Consider the following 18,538-nt stretch of genomic DNA (forward strand, 5'->3'; position numbering starts at 1 on the left):
TACAGCATAGAAGATGCTGCACAAACATATCTAATAAGTCTGGTTGACAAATAGCAAAATGTTTGGGAAAATTTTCACAACGAAATCAATCCCTTAAAATTCTGAATTTCGAACAGCTTTAAGGGGTGATTTTTGTGGAAATGTCTGCAAAACTATTTTGTTTTTTGTTGAAATATCAAAATTTGGAAAATGCTGATCAGATTTAGTATTAGTATTTAGTAGATTTGTAGAAACACTTATGAGAAAAGGTATGTGACCATGTTATTAACTGTATAACAACACATCTGCCACAGGGGCAGAGCTAAGGTTTTTTGGTAACTTCCTAGTTGGCATTTCTTGACTTCTGAGGTCTTTGCCATCCAACTTCACCCTGACTCTGTGATGGTGCTGGGGAGTCCCATGTTTATTGTTTCTCAGCGACTCCAGAAAACTGCTTCCAGGGTCTTCAAGTAAAAAGAGTCAGTTTTTAGCTGCCGGTCCCACAAACTCACCCTGGGCTCTGGGAGCCAAGCTAGTTTCCTTTGAACCAGTAATGCAAGCAAAATGATCAGTGACAAGAGGACAGTGTTATTGTCTTCTGTTGATTTGCATGGAACTCAGCAACGTTAGGATGAATTTGCCCCTAGGCACAGGGATAAACACAAGGACCTATGCTAAGTAAAGCTGGGCAAATTTTTGGCAAATTGCATTATTCTGCAAATAAATTGTTTCAGTCAACCCTAAACTGCCTGTAACTTTGTGCAGAGTTTGCTAAACCGTTTCCACCCCCTCGAAAAATTGAAATGTTTCAGTAATGCTGAAACATTCCAAGCTAAGACCTGCCAGGGGGCACCATCACCTCCTCCCTCTCTCTCAGTGAAATGGTGAAACTGAAACAAAAGCTTTCAAATCAGAGCAAACAAAACATTTTGTTAGACCTGACTCAAAATGTTCTCGGACTTTTCGATTCACGACATACTTTGAAAAAGTTCATTTTTTGTTTCACCCAAAATAAAGTTTGTCTTCAGTTTTTTCAGATTGCCAGCAACCAAAAAAGATTTTTTGCCCAGCTCTAATTTATGAGGTCTTAAGTGGGATTTAAGTGGTGCACAAGTATTGTGAAGATCCTCTGTACAAGGGGAATTTCATCTCTCACAGAGAGTCCACAAGATGCACAGCTAAGGAAATTGCTTTGCTGATTGCCTAAAGTGCACAAATCCATAGATTTTCAAGGCCAGAAAGGACCATTATGATAATCTAATTTGACCTCCCGCATGACTCCAGCTAGAAAGTGTCACCCAGCGAGTCCACAACTGCTGGCAGAACTAGAGAGTATCCTTGAGAAAGACACCCAAGCTCGATTTAAAGCTCCAAGGGATGGATAATCCACCTCATCCCTTGGTAAGTTGTTTCAATGTATGAGGACGGCATTTGATCAGGGCTTGCACCTGCAAGCCTTACAAAGGGCCCAGATGCTCTCCCTCAATCCTCTTGCATGTTACCTTGCATTTAAACACAAATCTTCTGGAGGCATCAGCAGTGGCTCCAGAGCTAAGGCTGTCCTGAAATTTGCATTTATAGAGTGACACCATCCCACTGTTAGCTATTGTACTCTCTTCCTCCCCAACTAACATCGTTTACTGCTGGGCATAGACCTAATTATTTGGGAAATTATTCCAAGCAAATGTTTAGTAGTTTGGGGCTAGGAATTAAAGACTCTTTTCGTAAGTGTAAAGTGTCAGTGGAATATTTCCCTCTAACAACTGAAGTGTTAAGTACGTGTAGTTCTAAATCAGTCTCAGACATATGCTAGTGGGGTTTAAAAAGAAAGTAAAGAGATGAGAGAATTATTCCCATTATTGCTCCTAACTGGTTCTATTTACACTCGGGGAAGCCAACAGACAACGTATTAACTATCAAAGCACGCATCAGCTTCTCGCAGCAGTTACCCTTCTCCCATTGATGGCACTGGGATTGAGGGATGGAACAGCAGGGCATGAGCGGGAGCTCAGAAGTCACCAGTGTTGAGGTCAGAGGGCCACTCTTTCCGGTCTGTAGCTGGAATCGTTTGAGTTCCTGAGACAGGAGGCTGAACTGTTCGATGTGGCTGCGGCACTGATCCTCCAGATCTCTCACTTGGGCCTGGCGGGGAAGCAAAGCAAAGTGAGGTACAAACACAGGCCCGAACTGGGACAAGGCTCTGAACAGCAGCGGTATTTGCTGTGTCGTTCCATGTAATGGAGCTGGGATTTTCAGAGAGGATGAAAGGAGGGAGGTGCCCACATCCCAGAGATGATCAGTAGGGGTTGGCAGCCCCCGGGCCATAGGCCCTTTGAAAATCCCAGTGCCAATAGACAGGTTTAGGATTGGTTTCACTCTAAACCCAAGCTGAGCCATCACTGGTAAGCTGCTTTGTGCCTGCAATTTCCCCATTTCATTCCCATACAGGAGAAAAGGCAGGAGGGGCTGGAAGCGAGTCAAACAAGGCCCTTTGAGATAGAGGAGATGGGAAGGCTTTTCACATCTAAGTCATATCTCCAAAAGGGACTCCACCAGACTTAACTGATCTAGGGAGCCTCCCTGGGACATGAGGCCTCCAGCAGCTTCCCCACCAAACCACTGGGGGCAGAAGCCCTAACATTCCCCTCCTGGGCCAAGTTCATCCACGAGTGAGAGAGACTCCAGGGAGCAATAGAGCATCAAGGCCCCTGGACTATCCAAGAACCTGCACACGCACCACTGATGTCACACAACCCACCTCCAGGAATTGTTTTCCACAGGGGACTGTGGATTGCAGCAGACGTAGGAAAGCGGAGGAGATGATTCTCCAGAGGGAGATGTGGGGGCTACGAGGATCACTTGAGAATCACTTGCACACCCCTGGCTTCCGGCCCCAGAGTGCCTCTCCTTCCTGTGTGCATGGCCCACACAGCTGGGCTCTTGTCCCAATAGGGGTTTAAAAATACACATAACCCATCTCCAACATAGCCTACTGCAGCTCCCACATCCAGCTCCCTCAATGCCCCCAGCCCACACAGTTTCCAGGGACCACCTGTCCTTTAACCCCGCTTTTAACCTCACTCCTAGCAAACAAACAAAACTTACTAAAGCCTGTTGGGAATGTCCTGTCTAAATACTTTTTCAAAAGAAAATGTAGTTTCTGCAGGAAAATCTCCAATTTCCCCCAAATTTTTAATTTTTCAGGTCAGTTCAACACTAATCTGGGTCTGCACGAGAGGCGGTGGTGCCTGATTGGAGAGCTGTAGTTTGGGTGCCTTATATCTGTTCTTCTCTATGGGCTGGGCTCCCCTGTGGGACTACGTCTCGGATGATTAAGGCTGCGAGTTTGTCACGGAGGTCACGGATTCCGTGACTTTCCGTGACTTCTGCAGCGGCCAGTGCACCTGGCTCACCGCACCGGCAGCTGCTGGGGCAGTCTCGGGCCCCCACAAACCCCAACCCCAGCAGCAGAGTTTGGGTGTGGGAGGGGGCAGGGGACTGGGGCATGGGAGGGGGTGAGGAGAGCTCTTGGCAGCGCTCACCAGGGGGGCTCCCCGGAAGCAACGACATCCCCCTCACTCAGCTGCTAGGCAGAGGCATGGCCAGGCAGCTCTGCGCGCTGCCCCTGCCTGCAGGCACCACCCCACTCAGCTCCCATTGACCCAGTTCCCAGCCAATGGGAGCTGCGAAGCCAGTGCTCTGGGTGGATGCAGTGTGCAGAGGTAAGCGCTGCCCAGAACCCGCCTCACCCCATCCCGTGCCCCAATCCCTGCCCACTCCCACACCCGAATTCTGCTGCTGCTGGTGGGGAGGAGGCACAGAGCCAGGTAGGGAGCCTGCCAGCCCCGCCAACTCCTCCCTCCCCAGCAACAGCAGGGGTCCTGGGCCTAGCACCACGGCTCACCCCCCCGCCAGCACCAGCAGGGATCCCGGGTCGTGCACCACCCCTTTCCCTCCAGCACCCGGGCCGCCCTCCACCAGCACCCGCGGGGCCCCCGGGCAAACCTCCCCACCACCCCAAGTTTTAGTCACAGGCATTTTTAGTAAAAAACATGGACAGGTCACGGGCCATGAATTTTTGTTTACCGCCAGTGACCTGTCCGTGACTTTTACTAAAGATACCCGTGACTAAAACATAGCCTTACGCATGATGCACTGCAGTATCTTCTCTGAACATTTCGTTTACATCAGAAATGTCAAAATGAAAAATTTTGAGTCAACGTTTTTCAAAGTTTTCCATTCCATGAAAATTTTTGATATGTTGAACTTTCGTCCGACTTTGGAATGAAAAACTACTGGAATTTTCTGTAGAAAAGAAATTCTGATTTTTGACCAACTCTGAAAATGACATATTTGAATCTCTTGTCCTTTTTCAGATGAGCACAAGACCTTTCCATTCAGTTTTTTAACAACTAACAAAATTATCCAAAGCACAGGACTTGGTGGTGATGGGGGACTTCGACAACCCAGACATCTGCTGGGAAAATAACACAGCAGGGCACAGATTATCCAACCAGTTCTTGGAATGTATTGGAGACAATTTTTTATTTTAGAAGATGGAGAAAGCTACTAGATTTGATTTTGACAAATAAGGAGGAACTGACTGAGAATTTGAAAGTGGAAGGCAACTGTGGTAAAAGTGATCATGAAATGGAAGAGTTCATGATTCTAAGGAATGGTAGGAGGGAGAACAGCACAATAAAGGCAATGGATTTCAAGAAGGCAGACTTTAGCAAACTCAGGGAGTTGGTAAGTGAAATCCCATGGGAAGCAAGTCTAAGGAGAAAAACAATTGAAGACAGCTGGCAGTTTTCAAAGAGACATTATTAAGGCCACAAGAGCAAACTATGCCACTGTGTAGGAAAGATAGGAAGTATGGCAAGAGACCACCCTGGCTTAACCAGGAGATCTTGAATGATCTAAAACTCAAAAAAGATTTCTACAAAAAGTGGAAACTTGGTCAAATTACAAAGGATGACTATAAACAAATAAAACAAGTATGTAGGGACAAAATTAGAAAGGCCAGGGCACAAAACGAGATCAAACTAGCTAGAGACATAAAGTGCAACAAGAAAACATACTACAAATACATTAGAAGCAAGAGGAAGACCAAGGGCAGGGTAGGCTCGTTACTCAATGAGGGGGGGAAATAACAACAGGAAATGGCAGAGGTCCTTAATGACTTCTTTATTTCGGTTTTCACCAAGAAGGTTGGTGGTGATTGGATGTTTAACATAGTGAATGACAATGAAAATGAGGTAGGATCAGAGTCTAAAATAGGGAAAGAACAAGTCAAAAATTACTTAAGACAAATTAGATGTCGTCAAAACACCAGGGCCTGATGAAATGCGTCCTAGAATACTCAAGGAGCTGACTGAGGCGATAGCTGAGCCATTAGTGATTATCTTTGAAAAGTCATGGAAGACGGGAGACATTCCAGAAGACTGGAAGAGGGCAAATCTAGTGCCCATCTATAAAAAGGAAAATAAGGACAACTTGGGGAATTACAGACCAGTCAGCTTTACTTCTGTACCCAGAAAGATAATGGAGCAAATAATTAAGAAATCAATTGCAAACACCTAGAAGATAATAAGGTGATAAGTAACAGTCAGCATGCATTTGTCAAGAACAAATCGTGTCAAACCAACCTGATAGCTTTCTTTGACAGGGTAACAAGCCTTCTGGATGGGGGAAAGCAATAGATGTGGTATATCTTGACTTTAGTAAGGCTTTTGATACTGTCTCACATGACCTTCTCATAAACAAACTAGGGAAATACAACCTAGATGGAGCTACTATAAGGTGGGTGCATAACTGGTTGGAAAACCGTTCCCAGAGAGTAGTTACCATTGGTTCACAGTCATGCTGGAAGGGCATAATGAGTGGGGTCCCACAGGATTGGTTCTGGGTCCGGTTCTGTTCAATATCTTCATCAAGATATTTAGATAACAGCATAGAGAATACATGTATAAAGTTTGCGGATGATACCAAGCTGGGAGGGGTTGTAACTGCTTTGGAGGATAGGATTAAAATTCAAAATGATCTGGACAAACGGGAGAAACGGTCTGAAGTAAATAGGATGAAATTCAATAAGGACAAATGCAAAGTACTCCACTTAGGAAGGAACAATCAGTTGCACACATACAAAATGGGAAACGACTGCCTAGGAAGGAGTACTGCAGAAAGGGATCTGGGGGTCATAGTGGATCACAAGCTAAATATGAGTCAACAGTGTAACACTGTTGCAAAAAAGCAAACATTATTCTGGGAATGTTGTAAGCAAGACATGAGAATAATTCCTCCGCTCTACTCTGCACTGATTAGGCCTCAACTGGAGTACTGTCTCCAGTTCTGGGCGCCACATTTCAGGAAAGATGTGGACAAATTGGAGAAAGTCCACAGAAGAGCAACAAAAATTATTAAAGGTCTAGAAAACATGACCTATGAGGGAAGATTGAAAAAACTGGGTTTGTTTAGTCTGGAGAAGAGAAGACTGATGGGGGACATGATAACAATTTTCAAGTACATAAAAGGTTGTTACAAGGAGGACGGAGAAAAATTGTTCTTCTTAACCTCTGGGGATAGGACAAGAAGCAATGGGCTTAAATTGCAGCAAGGGCGGTTTAGATTGGACATTAGGAAAAAATTCCTGTCAGAGTGGTTAAGCACTAGAATAAATTGCCTAGGGAGGTTGTGGAATCTCCATCATTGTGGATTTTTAAGAGCCGGGTGGACAAACACCTGTCAGGGATGGTCTAGATAATACTTAGTCCTGCCTTGAGTGTAGGGTACTGGGCTAGATGACCTCTCGAGGTCCCTTCCCACCCATGATTCTATGAACTCCTGACAATGACTGCATTTTACTTCAGAGGAATAAACCGTTTGCAGCGCTTGAGTCCATTCCGTTACTTGCCTGACATCACTGGATCAACAGTTTTCATACTTAATACAGTAAGCATAAGAGACCACTCCATGGCTATTCAACAGTGTTAAGACTAACAAATGAGAGCTAGTCAGCTTTACACTGAGCGAGGTGATCTGATGCCCTGCCCACCTTACCGAGGTTTTTAGATTCTAACAAACCAAAGATTGCTAACTATTCATACCTCTGCCTTTTCCCTGCTCTACCATATACAATGACTGCTGATTCCACCCATTAGCTAACCCCTTATCTGTAAACATAAGTTATCCCACCAATTCCCCTTCTCCTCTAAGGTGTGATCTATACTTAAATCTTAGGTCAACATAGTTACAGCACTCAGGCAGTGAGAGCCGTGCCTGGAATCAGATTGGAGGAGCAGGGAGCTGAGAGGGGGCAGCCGGGATCTCAACAGGGAGCCAAGACGCCGGTGGGCAGCAGGGCTCCCAGCAGGGAGACCGGGTGGCAGCCCAACCCAAGAGCCTGGGTGGCAGCACCAGCTTGGAGTGGAGACCAGACAGCAGTTCATCTGGGGAGCAGGAAGGCTTGTCAATTTCACAGATTCAGTGGAGTCATGAAATTGACAAGACAGTCAACAGCAGATTTAAGGAATGTCCCTAACTACACCGACATAAGCCCTACGCCTCTTGTGGAGGTAGAGTTATTATGTTGGTGTAGTAGGGCACTTACTTCAGCAGGAGCAAGGCTGTAGTGTAGACACTGACATAGTTAGATTGACATAAGCTGCCTTATGTCAACATAACTCTGCCATGGACCAAGCCAGAGAAGCTGAAAAAATGGAAAACCTGGAAAAGCTCACAAAAACTGAAAAAACAACCAACCCATTGTGTTGGATTTTTTTCTGAGAAAGAAAAGGTTTTAACAGGTAAGTGCTCTGCTCTGTAAAGCAGCAGCAGTAGCAGCCTTTTCATTATTTTAGCTCTACTTTTTAGAGATAACACCATACTAACACAACAGGAATCCATGTCTAACATACACCCCACACAATAGTCAGAGTTAAGCAGCAGCAGGAGGAAAAAATGCCCTGCTCAATTATCTCAGTACCTGCATGCAATCCAAGGTATTCTGTCAGCAAGGAAAAGAGCAAACAGAGATTTAAAACCACATATCAGCATTTTCATTAACCAAAAATCAAGACACTGCAAAGCATAACAAAATCCTCAGTTTAGGGAACATTCTTCTCCCAGTTAGTACACAATAAGTGTTGAGATCCTCTGAGACGTCCCTCCCCCCAGCTGCTAAAATAAATTCCACAGATGGAAAGCATGAATCAGAGTGCTGCTACCTCAGAAACACTCACACTCGCCAAGGGCCTCCCTCAAGAAGTGCCTTTTAATGATGAATCTCAAACCCTTTTCTCCCAACCACACTTGTGGCTGACAATTCCCTGAACTAGCTGATCTCCTGCATCAGAGCTCCACACAATGCTGGAAAGACAGAGGGGTTGAGTGAGCAAGTTACAATGTCCTCATTCTTGGAGCTGAACGAGCCCTGGCACAACTTAGAGCAGCTCCCAGAGTGCTCTAAGAGTATGTCTGTACTGCAGCGGAGAGATAGAACTCCCAAGTGGGGCAGACATACACACACTAGTTCTGCTTGAACTAGCATGCTACAAATTGCAGAGCGGCCGCAGTGGCAGTGGCTGGGCTGGCCTCCGAGCACAACCCCAACTGAGGTAAGTCCCAAGTAGCAGCTTTACAGGTCTCAATAATGGGCACGTTCTTAAGGAAAGCTGCAGAAATGGTAATGAACCTTGTAGAATGAGTGTGTATATTCAAAAGTGGTTGAATATTGTGAGATTCATAACAAAAGTCAATGCAGACAGATATCCACTTGGAAAGCTTCTGGTTAGAGGTTGCAGACACTTCTGCTCTATCTGCTAGCAAGACGAACAGCCTGTGGGTCTTTCTGAAGGACTCTGTCCTATCCAGACAGAAGGCACGGGCTCTCCCGATGTCAAGGGTGTGCAGCAGTGCCTCCTGGTTACCTAGATGTGGTTTGGGGTGGAAGACAGGCAGGTGAATGGGCTGATTGATATGGAACGCAGAAGAAACCTTGGATAAGAATTTGGGGTGGGGCCTCAGTGTGACATCATCCTTAAAAAATATGGTGAAAGGGGAGCTGACATGACAGCTATCAGGAATGCCATTTTCATCGACAAATGGAGCAGTAAGCTGGTAGCCATCTGTTCAAATCGTGGTCTTGTGAGGCATTTAAGGACCAGATTGAGGTCCCATACTGGAGTAGGATGTTGGACTAGTGGATAGAAGTTTCCAATCCTTTCAGGAATCTCACTGTGGCTGGCAAAGACCAAATAATCCTCTCTTGGGGGGTGGAAAGCTATGATTGCTGCCAGGTGGACACTTATGCAGCTCATCGATAGTCCCGAGATTTTTAGAGTTAGAAGGTAGTCCAGTATATCCAGAAGCAATGAGCTCATCAGTGAAGCATGCCTGAGGTCACAACATCTGGCCAACCTGGTCCATTTCTCAGAGTACATTCAGTGAGCAGTTTGTTTCCTGCTATATGTTAGTATTCTTTTTACGTCATCTGAGCAGGTTGCTTCTAGTCCTGTTAGCCATCGACCAACCATGCACAGAGACGTTGCACTGCGAGATTGGGGGGAAGGATCTGCCTGCCTTCCTGGGACAGAAGATGAGGAGCAATGTGGAGAATGATCGGAGAGCAAAATGGCCAGCTGTATCAGATAAGGAAACCACGTTTGCCTGGGCCAGGTCGGAACTATTAGGAGGACTCTGGCTTTGTCTTTCTTTCTTTTGAGCATAGTTTTGGCTATTAGGGGAGTCAGTGGGAATGCACACAGGAGAGTTGATGACCACTGAAGGTGCAAAGTATCCCGCAGGGCCTGGAGAGTCAGTCTGTACCTCAAGCAGAAGTGGGTACATTTCTTGTTTAACTCTGTGGCAAAGGAGTCTACCGGAGGGGGGTCCCTGTTGACAGATTTCAGAGTAGCAGCCGTGTTAGTCTGTATTTGCAAAAAGAAAAGGAGGACTTGTAGAACCTTAGAGACTAACAAATTTATTTGAGCATAAGCTTTCATGAGCTACAGCTCACTTCATCGGATGCATGGGGAAATAGTTTTACTTTGTGTAATGACCCATCCACCCCCAGTCTCTATTCAAGCCTAAGTTAATTGTATCCAGTTTGCAAATTAATTCCAATTCAGCAGTCTCTCGTTGGACTCTGTTTTCGAAGTTTTTGTGTTGAAGTAGTGACACTTTTAGGTCTGTAATTGAGTGACCAGAGAGACTGAAGTGTTCTCCAACCGGTTTTTGAATGTTATAATTCTTGACGTCTGATTTGTGTCCATTTATTCTTTTATGTAGAGACTGTCCAGTTTGGCCAATGTACATGGCAGAGGGGCATTGCTGGCACATGATGGCATATATCACATTGGTAGATGTGCAGGTGAACGAGCCTCTGATGGTGTGGCTGATGTGATTAGGCACTATGATGGTGTCCCCTGAATAGATATGTGGACACAGTTGGCAACAGGCTTTGTTGCAAGGATAGGTTCCTGGGTTAGTGGTTCTGTTGTGTGGTGTGTGGTTGCTAGTGAGTATTTGCTTCAGGTTGGGGGGCTGTCTGTAAGCAAGGACTGGCCTGTCTCCCAAGATCTGTGAGAGTGATGGGTCGTCCTTCAGGATAGGTTGTAGACCCTTGATGATGCGTTGGAGAGGTTTTAGTTGGGGGCTGAAGGTGATGGCTAGTGGCGTTCTGTTATTTCCTTTGTTGGGCCTGTCCTGTAGTAGGTGACTTCTGGGTTCTCTTCTGGCTCTGTTAATCTGTTTCTTCACTTCAGCAGGTGGGTATTGTAGTTGTAAGAATGCTTGATAGAGATCTTGTAGGCATTTGTCCCTGTCTGAGGGGTTGGAGCAAATGCGGTTGTATCGCAGAGCTTAGCTGTAGAGAATGGATCGTGTGGTGTGGTCTGGATGAAAGCTGGAGGCATGTAGATAGAAATAGCCGTCAGTAGGTTTCCGGTATAGGGCGGTGTCTATGTGAACATCGCTTATTAGCACCATAGTGTCCCAGAAGTTGATCTCTTGTGTGGACTGGACCAGGCTGAGGTTGATGGTGGGATGGAAATTGTTGAAATCATGGTGGAATTCCTCAAGGGCTTCTTTTCCATGGGTCCAGATGATGAAGATGTCATCAATGTAGCGCAAGTAGAGTAGGGGCATTAGGGGACTAGAGCTGAGGAAGCGTTGTTCTAAGTCAGCCATAAAAGTGTTGGCATACTGTGGGGCCATGCGGGTACCCATAGCAGTGCGGCTGATTTGAAGGTCTACATTGTCCCCAAATGTGAAATAGTTATGGGTGGGGACAAAGTCACAAAGTTCAGCCACCAGGTTTGCCGTGACATTATCGGGGATACTTGTTCCTGACGGCTTGTAGTCCATCTTTGTGTGGAATGTTGGTGTAGAGGGTTCTACATCCATATTGGCCAGGGATGGTGTTTTCAGGAAGATCACCGATGGATTGTAGTTTCCTCAGGAAGTCAGTGGTGTCTCGAAGATAGCTGGGAGTGCTGGTAGCGTAGGGCCTGAGGAGGGAGTCTACATAGCCAGACAATCCTGCTGTCAGGGTGCCTATGCCTGAGATGATGGGGTGTCCAGGATTTCCAGGTTTATGGAACTTGGGTAGCAGATAGAATACCCCAGGTCAGGGTTCCAGGGGTGTGTCTGTGCGGATTTGTCCTTGTGCTTTTTCAGGGAGTTTCTTGAGCAAATGCTGTAGTTTCTTTTGGTAACCCTCAGTGGGATCAGAGGGTAATGGCTTGCAGAAAGTGGTGTTAGAGAGCTGCCCAGCAGCCTCTTGTTCATATTCCGACCTATTCATTATGAGAACACATGGTGTAATTTACTGGGGTCTGTTTCTCACTCATGGTCTTCCAAGATGTGCCTGCTGAATGCATCTGCGGTCACATTCTGAACCCTTGGGAGACAGACTGCTGTGATTGCAATCTGATTGCATATGCACCAATACCAAAGCTTGACAGACTTGGCGCAGAAGGAGGGGAATCTTGCCCCTCCTTTGCGACTGCTGAAAAACATGCATGATGTATTGTCCATCATGATCTTTATGTGTTTGCTGTGGGCAGTGGTAGGAAATGAAGACAGGCATATCTGACCAATCTGAGTTTCAGGAGGTTGATTTGCAGCATCAGCTCTTATGACATCCACTTGCCCTGGGTCACGTGAGTGTCTAGATGCATTCCCCATCATAACAGAGAGGTGTCCATCATTATGACGACTGTTGGGGAAGAATGTGCAAACGGAACTCCTGTACACACATTGTGATGGTCTTTCCACCAGCTGAGGGATTATTTTACATAGGTAGGTATGGAAAGAAGCATATTTAAACGGAGTCTGTTTGGTGAATAAAACAGTTCTGAGCCACCCTTGAAGGCAGCGCATTATGTTCTGTGACGAAAGTGGTGGCTGCCATGTGCCCCAGTAATTGAAGATAGCTCCTGACTGTGGTTTGGGGGCTGAGCTGAACTGTGTTGGCTATGTTGGAAATGTGTGGAGGAAGGCAGGCTCTCGCTGTTACCAAACAGAGATGTGCCCCTATGAACTCGAAGCTTTGCACAGGGGTCAAACTGGATTTTGGATGTTCAACTGCAGTCCCAACTCAAAGAAGAGATCTGTGGCCTTGGAGGCCTTGGAAGACATCAGTTTGAGGGAGTGGCCTTTCAGTAGCCAATCGTCCAGGTAAGAAAATACTAAGATACCTTTCCTGCAGAGCTTCGCTGGTACTACTGACATGACTTTCGAGAAGAACCTCGGGGCAGATCACAGGCCAAAGGGGAGCACTCAGTATTGAAGGTGATACTGGCCGATAGTGAAACACTGGAATCATTTGTGGGATGGGTGGAGAGCGATATGGAAATATGCATCTTGAAGGTCAAGGACTGAGAACCAATCCCCTTGCTCTAATGACAGAATTACCACTGTAAGTGTCACCATTTTGAATTTTTGTGTCTTCACACAGGTGTTCAGTAGTCTCAAATCTAGGATGGGTCTCCAACTTCCACTCTTTCTTGGTATCAGGAAGTACCTATAATAAAACCCCTTCCTTCTGTGCTGCATGGGGACTGGTTCTATAGCTCCCAAGTGTAAGAGAGTGTCTCCTTCTTGAAGAAGCAAGCTCTTGTGAGAGGGACAGGGAAGGGGGGTTTATTGATGGAAGTGTAGTAAAGTGGATAGTGTATCCTGTGAAGATGATCACTAAAACCCACTTGTCCGTAGTGATCAACTCCCAAGTCCACCTGAAGTGCTGAAGGCGGTCACTGAAGGGAGGAAGGCTGGTGAATCGGTGCAGCTGAAGAGGATGAGGATGGTAATTCAAGCCCTCTACCAACCCATCAGAATTGCTGCTTGGAGGTGGATAGTTGCAAGGCAGGAGGTTGAGAAGTGGATTGTTTCCTCCTCTGGAATCTCTGCCTCTTCTGGTGCAGTTCATACGACCTCTGGGAGGTAATGAATTGGGCAAGGTGGGATCACTGGGTCTTCTGGGACTTGTTGAGCTTTCTCTTGTAGGTGAGTGTGGAAATACCAAGAGACCATACGGTAGCTCTAGAGTCCCTTAATATTTGCAGAGACTTGACTGTGCTATCTGCGAACAACTTAGACCCATCAAAAGAGAGGTCCTCTACTGTATTCTGAACCTCTTTTGGGAATCCAAGGAGTTGGAGCCAGGAAACCCCTCACATAACTATCACTGTAGCAATCAAACAGGAAGCAGTATCAGCGGCATCAAGGGAGGTTTGTAGAGCTGTTCTGACAAGTAGTTGGCCCTCCACAATAATTGCCTGGAACTGCTCTTTGGGCTCTTTCAGTAGGTGATCCACAAAATAGTTCATCTTGGTACAATTCAAGGATCGTACTTTGCTATTAACACCTGAAAACTGGTGTTTCTAAATTAGAAGGAGGCCGAGGAATAAGATTAAGGGGCACATGACTTATGAGGAGAGGCTGAGGGAACTGGTCTTATTTAATCTAAAGAAGAGAAGAGCGAGGGGGGATTTGATAGAAGCCTTCAACTACCTGAAAGGGAGTTCCAAAGAGGATGGAGCTCGGCTGTTCTCAGTGGTGGCAGATGACAGAAGGAGAAATAGTCTCAAGTTGCAGTGTGGGAGGTTTAAGTTGGATATTAGGAAAAACTTTTTCACTAGGAGGGTGTTGAAGCCCGGGAATGGGTTACCTAGGGAGGTGGTGGAATTTCCATCCTTAAAAACCTCTAAGGCCTGGCTTGACAAAGCCCTGGCTGGGATGATTTAGTTGGTGTTGGTCCTAGTTTGAGCAGGGGGTTGGACTAGATGACTTCCATGTGAAGCCAGGAGAACTGGGCATAACCTCCCCATAAAGAATACTACTAACTAACTATGGATATAAACTGGCCATCAGGAAATTTAGACTTGAAATTAGACGAAGGTTTCTAACCATCAGAGGAGTGAAGTTCTGGAATAGTCTTCCAAGGGAAGCAGTGGGGGCAAAAGACCTATCTGGCTTCAAGATTAAACTTGATAAGCTTATGGAGGAGATGGTATAACATGATTTTGGCAATTAATTGATCTTTAAAGATTCATGGTAAATAGGCCCAACGGCCTATGATGGGATGTTAGATGGGGTGGGATCTGAGTTACTACGGAGAATTCTTTCCTGGGTATCTGGCTGGTGAATCTTGCCCACATGATCAGGGTTCAGCTGATCGCCATATTTGAGGTCAGGAAGGAATTTTCCTCCAGGGCAGATTGGAAGAGGCCCTGGGGGTTTTTCGCCTTCCTCTGTAGCTTGGGGCACGGGTCACTTGATGGAGGATTCTCTGCACCTTGAAGTCTTTAAACCACGATTTGAGGACTTCAATAGCTCAGACAGAGGTGAGAGGTTTATTGCAGGAGTGGGTGGGTGAGATTCTGTGGCCTGCATTGTGCAGGAGGTCAGACTAGATGATCATAATGGTCCCTCCTCACCTTAATATCTGTGAGTCTATGAACTAGTACCTATCTAAATGCAACACGAGAGAAAATAAAAGAAATAAAATTCTCAAAAAGATAAAAAGATGATAAGCTACACTACTACTACTATTTACTAACTATTGAAACTCACATTAAGACTCTGACTAACTATTAAAAAGAAAAGAGGATAAAGTTGAGGAAATCTCTCTGAGGCAACTGCCAGAGCTCCGTCTCAGGCCAAGGCGGTCGAGAAGGAACTGAAAGCATTTCTCCTGCATAGTGTAACATAACAACAGCACGGGACATGAGACTGCCTAACACACATGCACGGGCCAAACGGACAATGTTATGAGAAATCTCCAATTGCAGGCACAGGGGGCGCTAGCTCACCGAGAGTGGAGCACCCGTCAGGACACTACTCAAAGAAGAATTAATTACTAGCTCAAGATCTTGGCCTGATGGGACAGACACTGAACTGAACTTTCATTAGCAGCCAGAGAAAGAATAAAGATAGGCAATAACCTCCACAGTGGAGTCATCTTCTAAATATAATTTTACTACTGAGCGCAAGCTTCCAGCAGGGAAGTGAGGACAAACCTCTGTTCAGAATTAAGGCTATGCTGAAAAGTAATACACACATTATAATTTGGGAATACACAGTTAAGGCACCCAAACAGCATTATAAGATGGATGGATTCACCAAGGGTAAGTCATGCCTGACTAATCTAATTGCCTTCCATGACAAGATAACTGGTTCTGTGGATGAAGGGAAAGTAGTGGATGTGTTGTTCCTTGACTTTAGCAAAGCTTTTGACACTGTCTCCCACAGTATTCTTGCCAGCAAGTTAAAGAAGTATGGGCTGGATGAATGGACTATAAGATGGATAGAAAGCTGGCTAGATTGTCGGGCTCAACGGGTAGGGATCAATGGCTCCATGTCTAGTTGGCAGCCGGTGTCAAGTGGAGTGCCCCAGGGGTCAGTCCTAGGGCCGATTTTGTTCAATATCTTCATAAATGATCTGGAGGATGGTGTGGATTGCACCCTCAGCAAGTTTGCAGATGACACTAAACTAGGAGGAGAGGTAGATATGCTGGAGAGTAGGGATAGGATACAGAGAGACCTAGACAAATTGGAGGATTGAGCCAAAAGAAATCTGATGAGGTTCAACAAGGACAAGGGTAGAGTCCTGCACTTAGGACAGAAGAATCCCATGCACCGCTACAGACTAGGGACCGAACGGCTAGGCAGCAGTTCTGCAGAAAAGGACCTAGGGGTTTCAGTGGACGAGAAGCTGGATATGAGTCAACAGTGTGCCCTTGTTGCCAAGAAGGCCAATGGCGTTTTGGGATGTATAAGTAGGGGCATTGCCAGCAGATCGAAGGACGTGATCGTTCCCCTCTATTCGACACTGGTGAGGCCGCATCTGGAGTATTGTGTCCAGTTTTGGGCCCCACACTACAAGAAGGATGTGGAAAAATTGGAAAGAGTCCAGCGGAGGGCAACAAAAATGATTAGGGGACTGGAACACATGAGTTATGAGGAGAGACTGAGGGAACTGGGGATGTTTAGTCTACGGAAGAGAAGAATGAGGGGGGATTTGATAGCTGCTTTCAACTACCTGAAAGGGGGTTCCAAAGAGGATGGCTCTAGACTGTTCTCAGTGGTAGCAGATGACAGAACGAGGAGTAATGGTCTCAAGTTGCAGTGGGGGAGATTTAGGTTGGGTATTAGGAAAAACTTTTTCACTAGGAGGGTGTTGAAACACTGGAATGCATTACCTAGGGAGGTGGTGGAATCTCCTTCCTTAGAAGTTTTTAAGGTCAGGCTTGACAAAGCCCTGGCTGGGATGATTTAATTGGGGATCGGTCCTGCTTTGAGCAGGGGTTGGACTAGATGACCTCCTGAGGTCCCTTCCAACCCTGATATTCTATGATTCTAACATAATTATAGTTATTGTCTGGTGTCACTGCAGTGACACTATCTTTAACTATAACTATCTTTATAGCATTTTAATGGTTGTGGCCCTGGATTAGATTAAAATGGTTTTTTAAAACAGAATTTTTTTCTCTCTCTTTTTCCTTCCTACTGTCACTGGATTGCAGTGCAGCTCCTTGTCTGCCAGGTGGAGACATGGGGGACTTCAATCACCCTGATATCTGCTGGGAGAGCAATACAGCAGTGCAGAGATAATCCAAGAAGTTTTTGGAGAGTGTTGGGAACAACTTCCTGCTGCAGGTGCTGGAGGAACCAACTAGGGGCTGTGCTCCTCTTGACCAGCTGCTCACAAACAGGGAAGAATTGGTGGGGGAAGTAGAAATGGGTGGCAACCTGGGCAGCAGTGACCATGAGATGATCGAGTTCAGGATCCTCACACAAGGAAGAAAGGAGAACAGCAGAATACGGACCCTAGACTTCAGAAAAGCAGACTTTGACTCCCTCGGGGAACTGATGGGCAGGATCCCCTGGGAAGCTAAAATGAGGGGGAAAGGAGTCCAGGAGAGATGACTGTATTTTCAAGAAGCCTTACTGAGGGCGCAGGAACAAACCATCCTGATGTGCAGAAAGAATAGCAAATAGGGCAGGCAACCAGCTTGGTTTAACAGAGAAATCTCAGGTGAGCTTAAACAAAAAAAGGAAGTTTACAAGAAGTTGAAACTGGGACAGCTGACTTGGGAGGAGTATAAAAATATTGCTCGGGCATGCAGGAGTGAAATCAGGAAGGCCAAAGCACAATTGGAGTTGCAGCTAGCAAGGATGTTAAGAGTAACAAGAAGGGTTTCTACAGGTATGTTAGCAACTAGAAGAAGGTCAGGGAAAGTGTGGGATCCTTACTGAATGGGAGAGGCAACCTAGTGACAGAGGATGTGGAAAAAGCTAATGTACTCAATGCTTTTTCTGCCTTGGTCTTCACAGACAAAGTCAGCTCCCAGACTGCTGCACGGGGCAGCACAGTTTGGGGAGGAGGTGAGCAGCCCTCAGTGGTGAAAGAAGTGGTTCGGAACTATTTAGAAAAGCTGGACATGCACAAGTCCGTGGGGCCAGATGCACTGCATCCTAGGGTGCTGAGGGAGTTGGCTGATGTGATTGCAGAGCCATTGGTCATTATCTTTGAAAACTCATGGCAATCGGGGGAGGTACCAGATGACTGGAAAAAGGCAAATATAGTGCCCATCTTTAAAAGGAAGTAGGAGAAACCAGGGAATATAGACTGGTCAGCCTCACCTCAGTCCCCGGAAAAATCATGGAGCAGATCCTCAAGGAATCCTTTTTGAAGCACGTAGAGAAGGGGAAGGTGATTAGGAACAGTCAACATGGATTCACCAAGGACAAGTCATGCCTGACCAACCTGATTGCCTTCTATGATGAGATAACTGGTTCTGTGGATATGGGGAAAGTGGTGGGCATGATATACCTTGATTTTAGCAAAGCTTTTGATATGGTCTCCCACAGTATTCTTGCCAGCAAGTTAAAGAAGTATGGATTAGATGAATGGACTATAAGGTGGACAGAAAGCTGGCTAGATAGTCGGGTCAATGGGTAATGATCAACGGTTTGATGTCTAGTTGGGGGCAGCCGGTATCAAACGGAGTGCCCCCAGGGTTTGGTCCTGGGGCCGGTTTTGTTCAACATCTTC

At 46.0% G+C, this 18,538-nt stretch overlaps 1 protein-coding gene across 2 annotated transcripts in view; it reads right to left on the reverse strand.

Moving 5' to 3' along the window:
- TSPOAP1 (TSPO associated protein 1) overlaps positions 1 to 18,538 on the reverse strand; it is a 232,948-nt gene that overhangs the window by 129,979 nt on the left and 84,431 nt on the right. For both annotated transcript variants that reach the window (XM_084651357.1, XM_084651358.1), the window contains one exon: positions 1,929 to 2,121. In XM_084651357.1, the coding sequence (XP_084507483.1) occupies positions 1,929 to 2,121 (193 nt within the window). The remainder of the gene's footprint in view (positions 1 to 1,928; positions 2,122 to 18,538) is intronic.

Source organism: Lepidochelys olivacea (genome assembly GCF_965140295.1).
Source record: "Lepidochelys olivacea isolate rLepOli2 genome assembly, chromosome: 17".
NCBI classification, from domain to species: domain Eukaryota; kingdom Metazoa; phylum Chordata; order Testudines; family Cheloniidae; genus Lepidochelys; species Lepidochelys olivacea.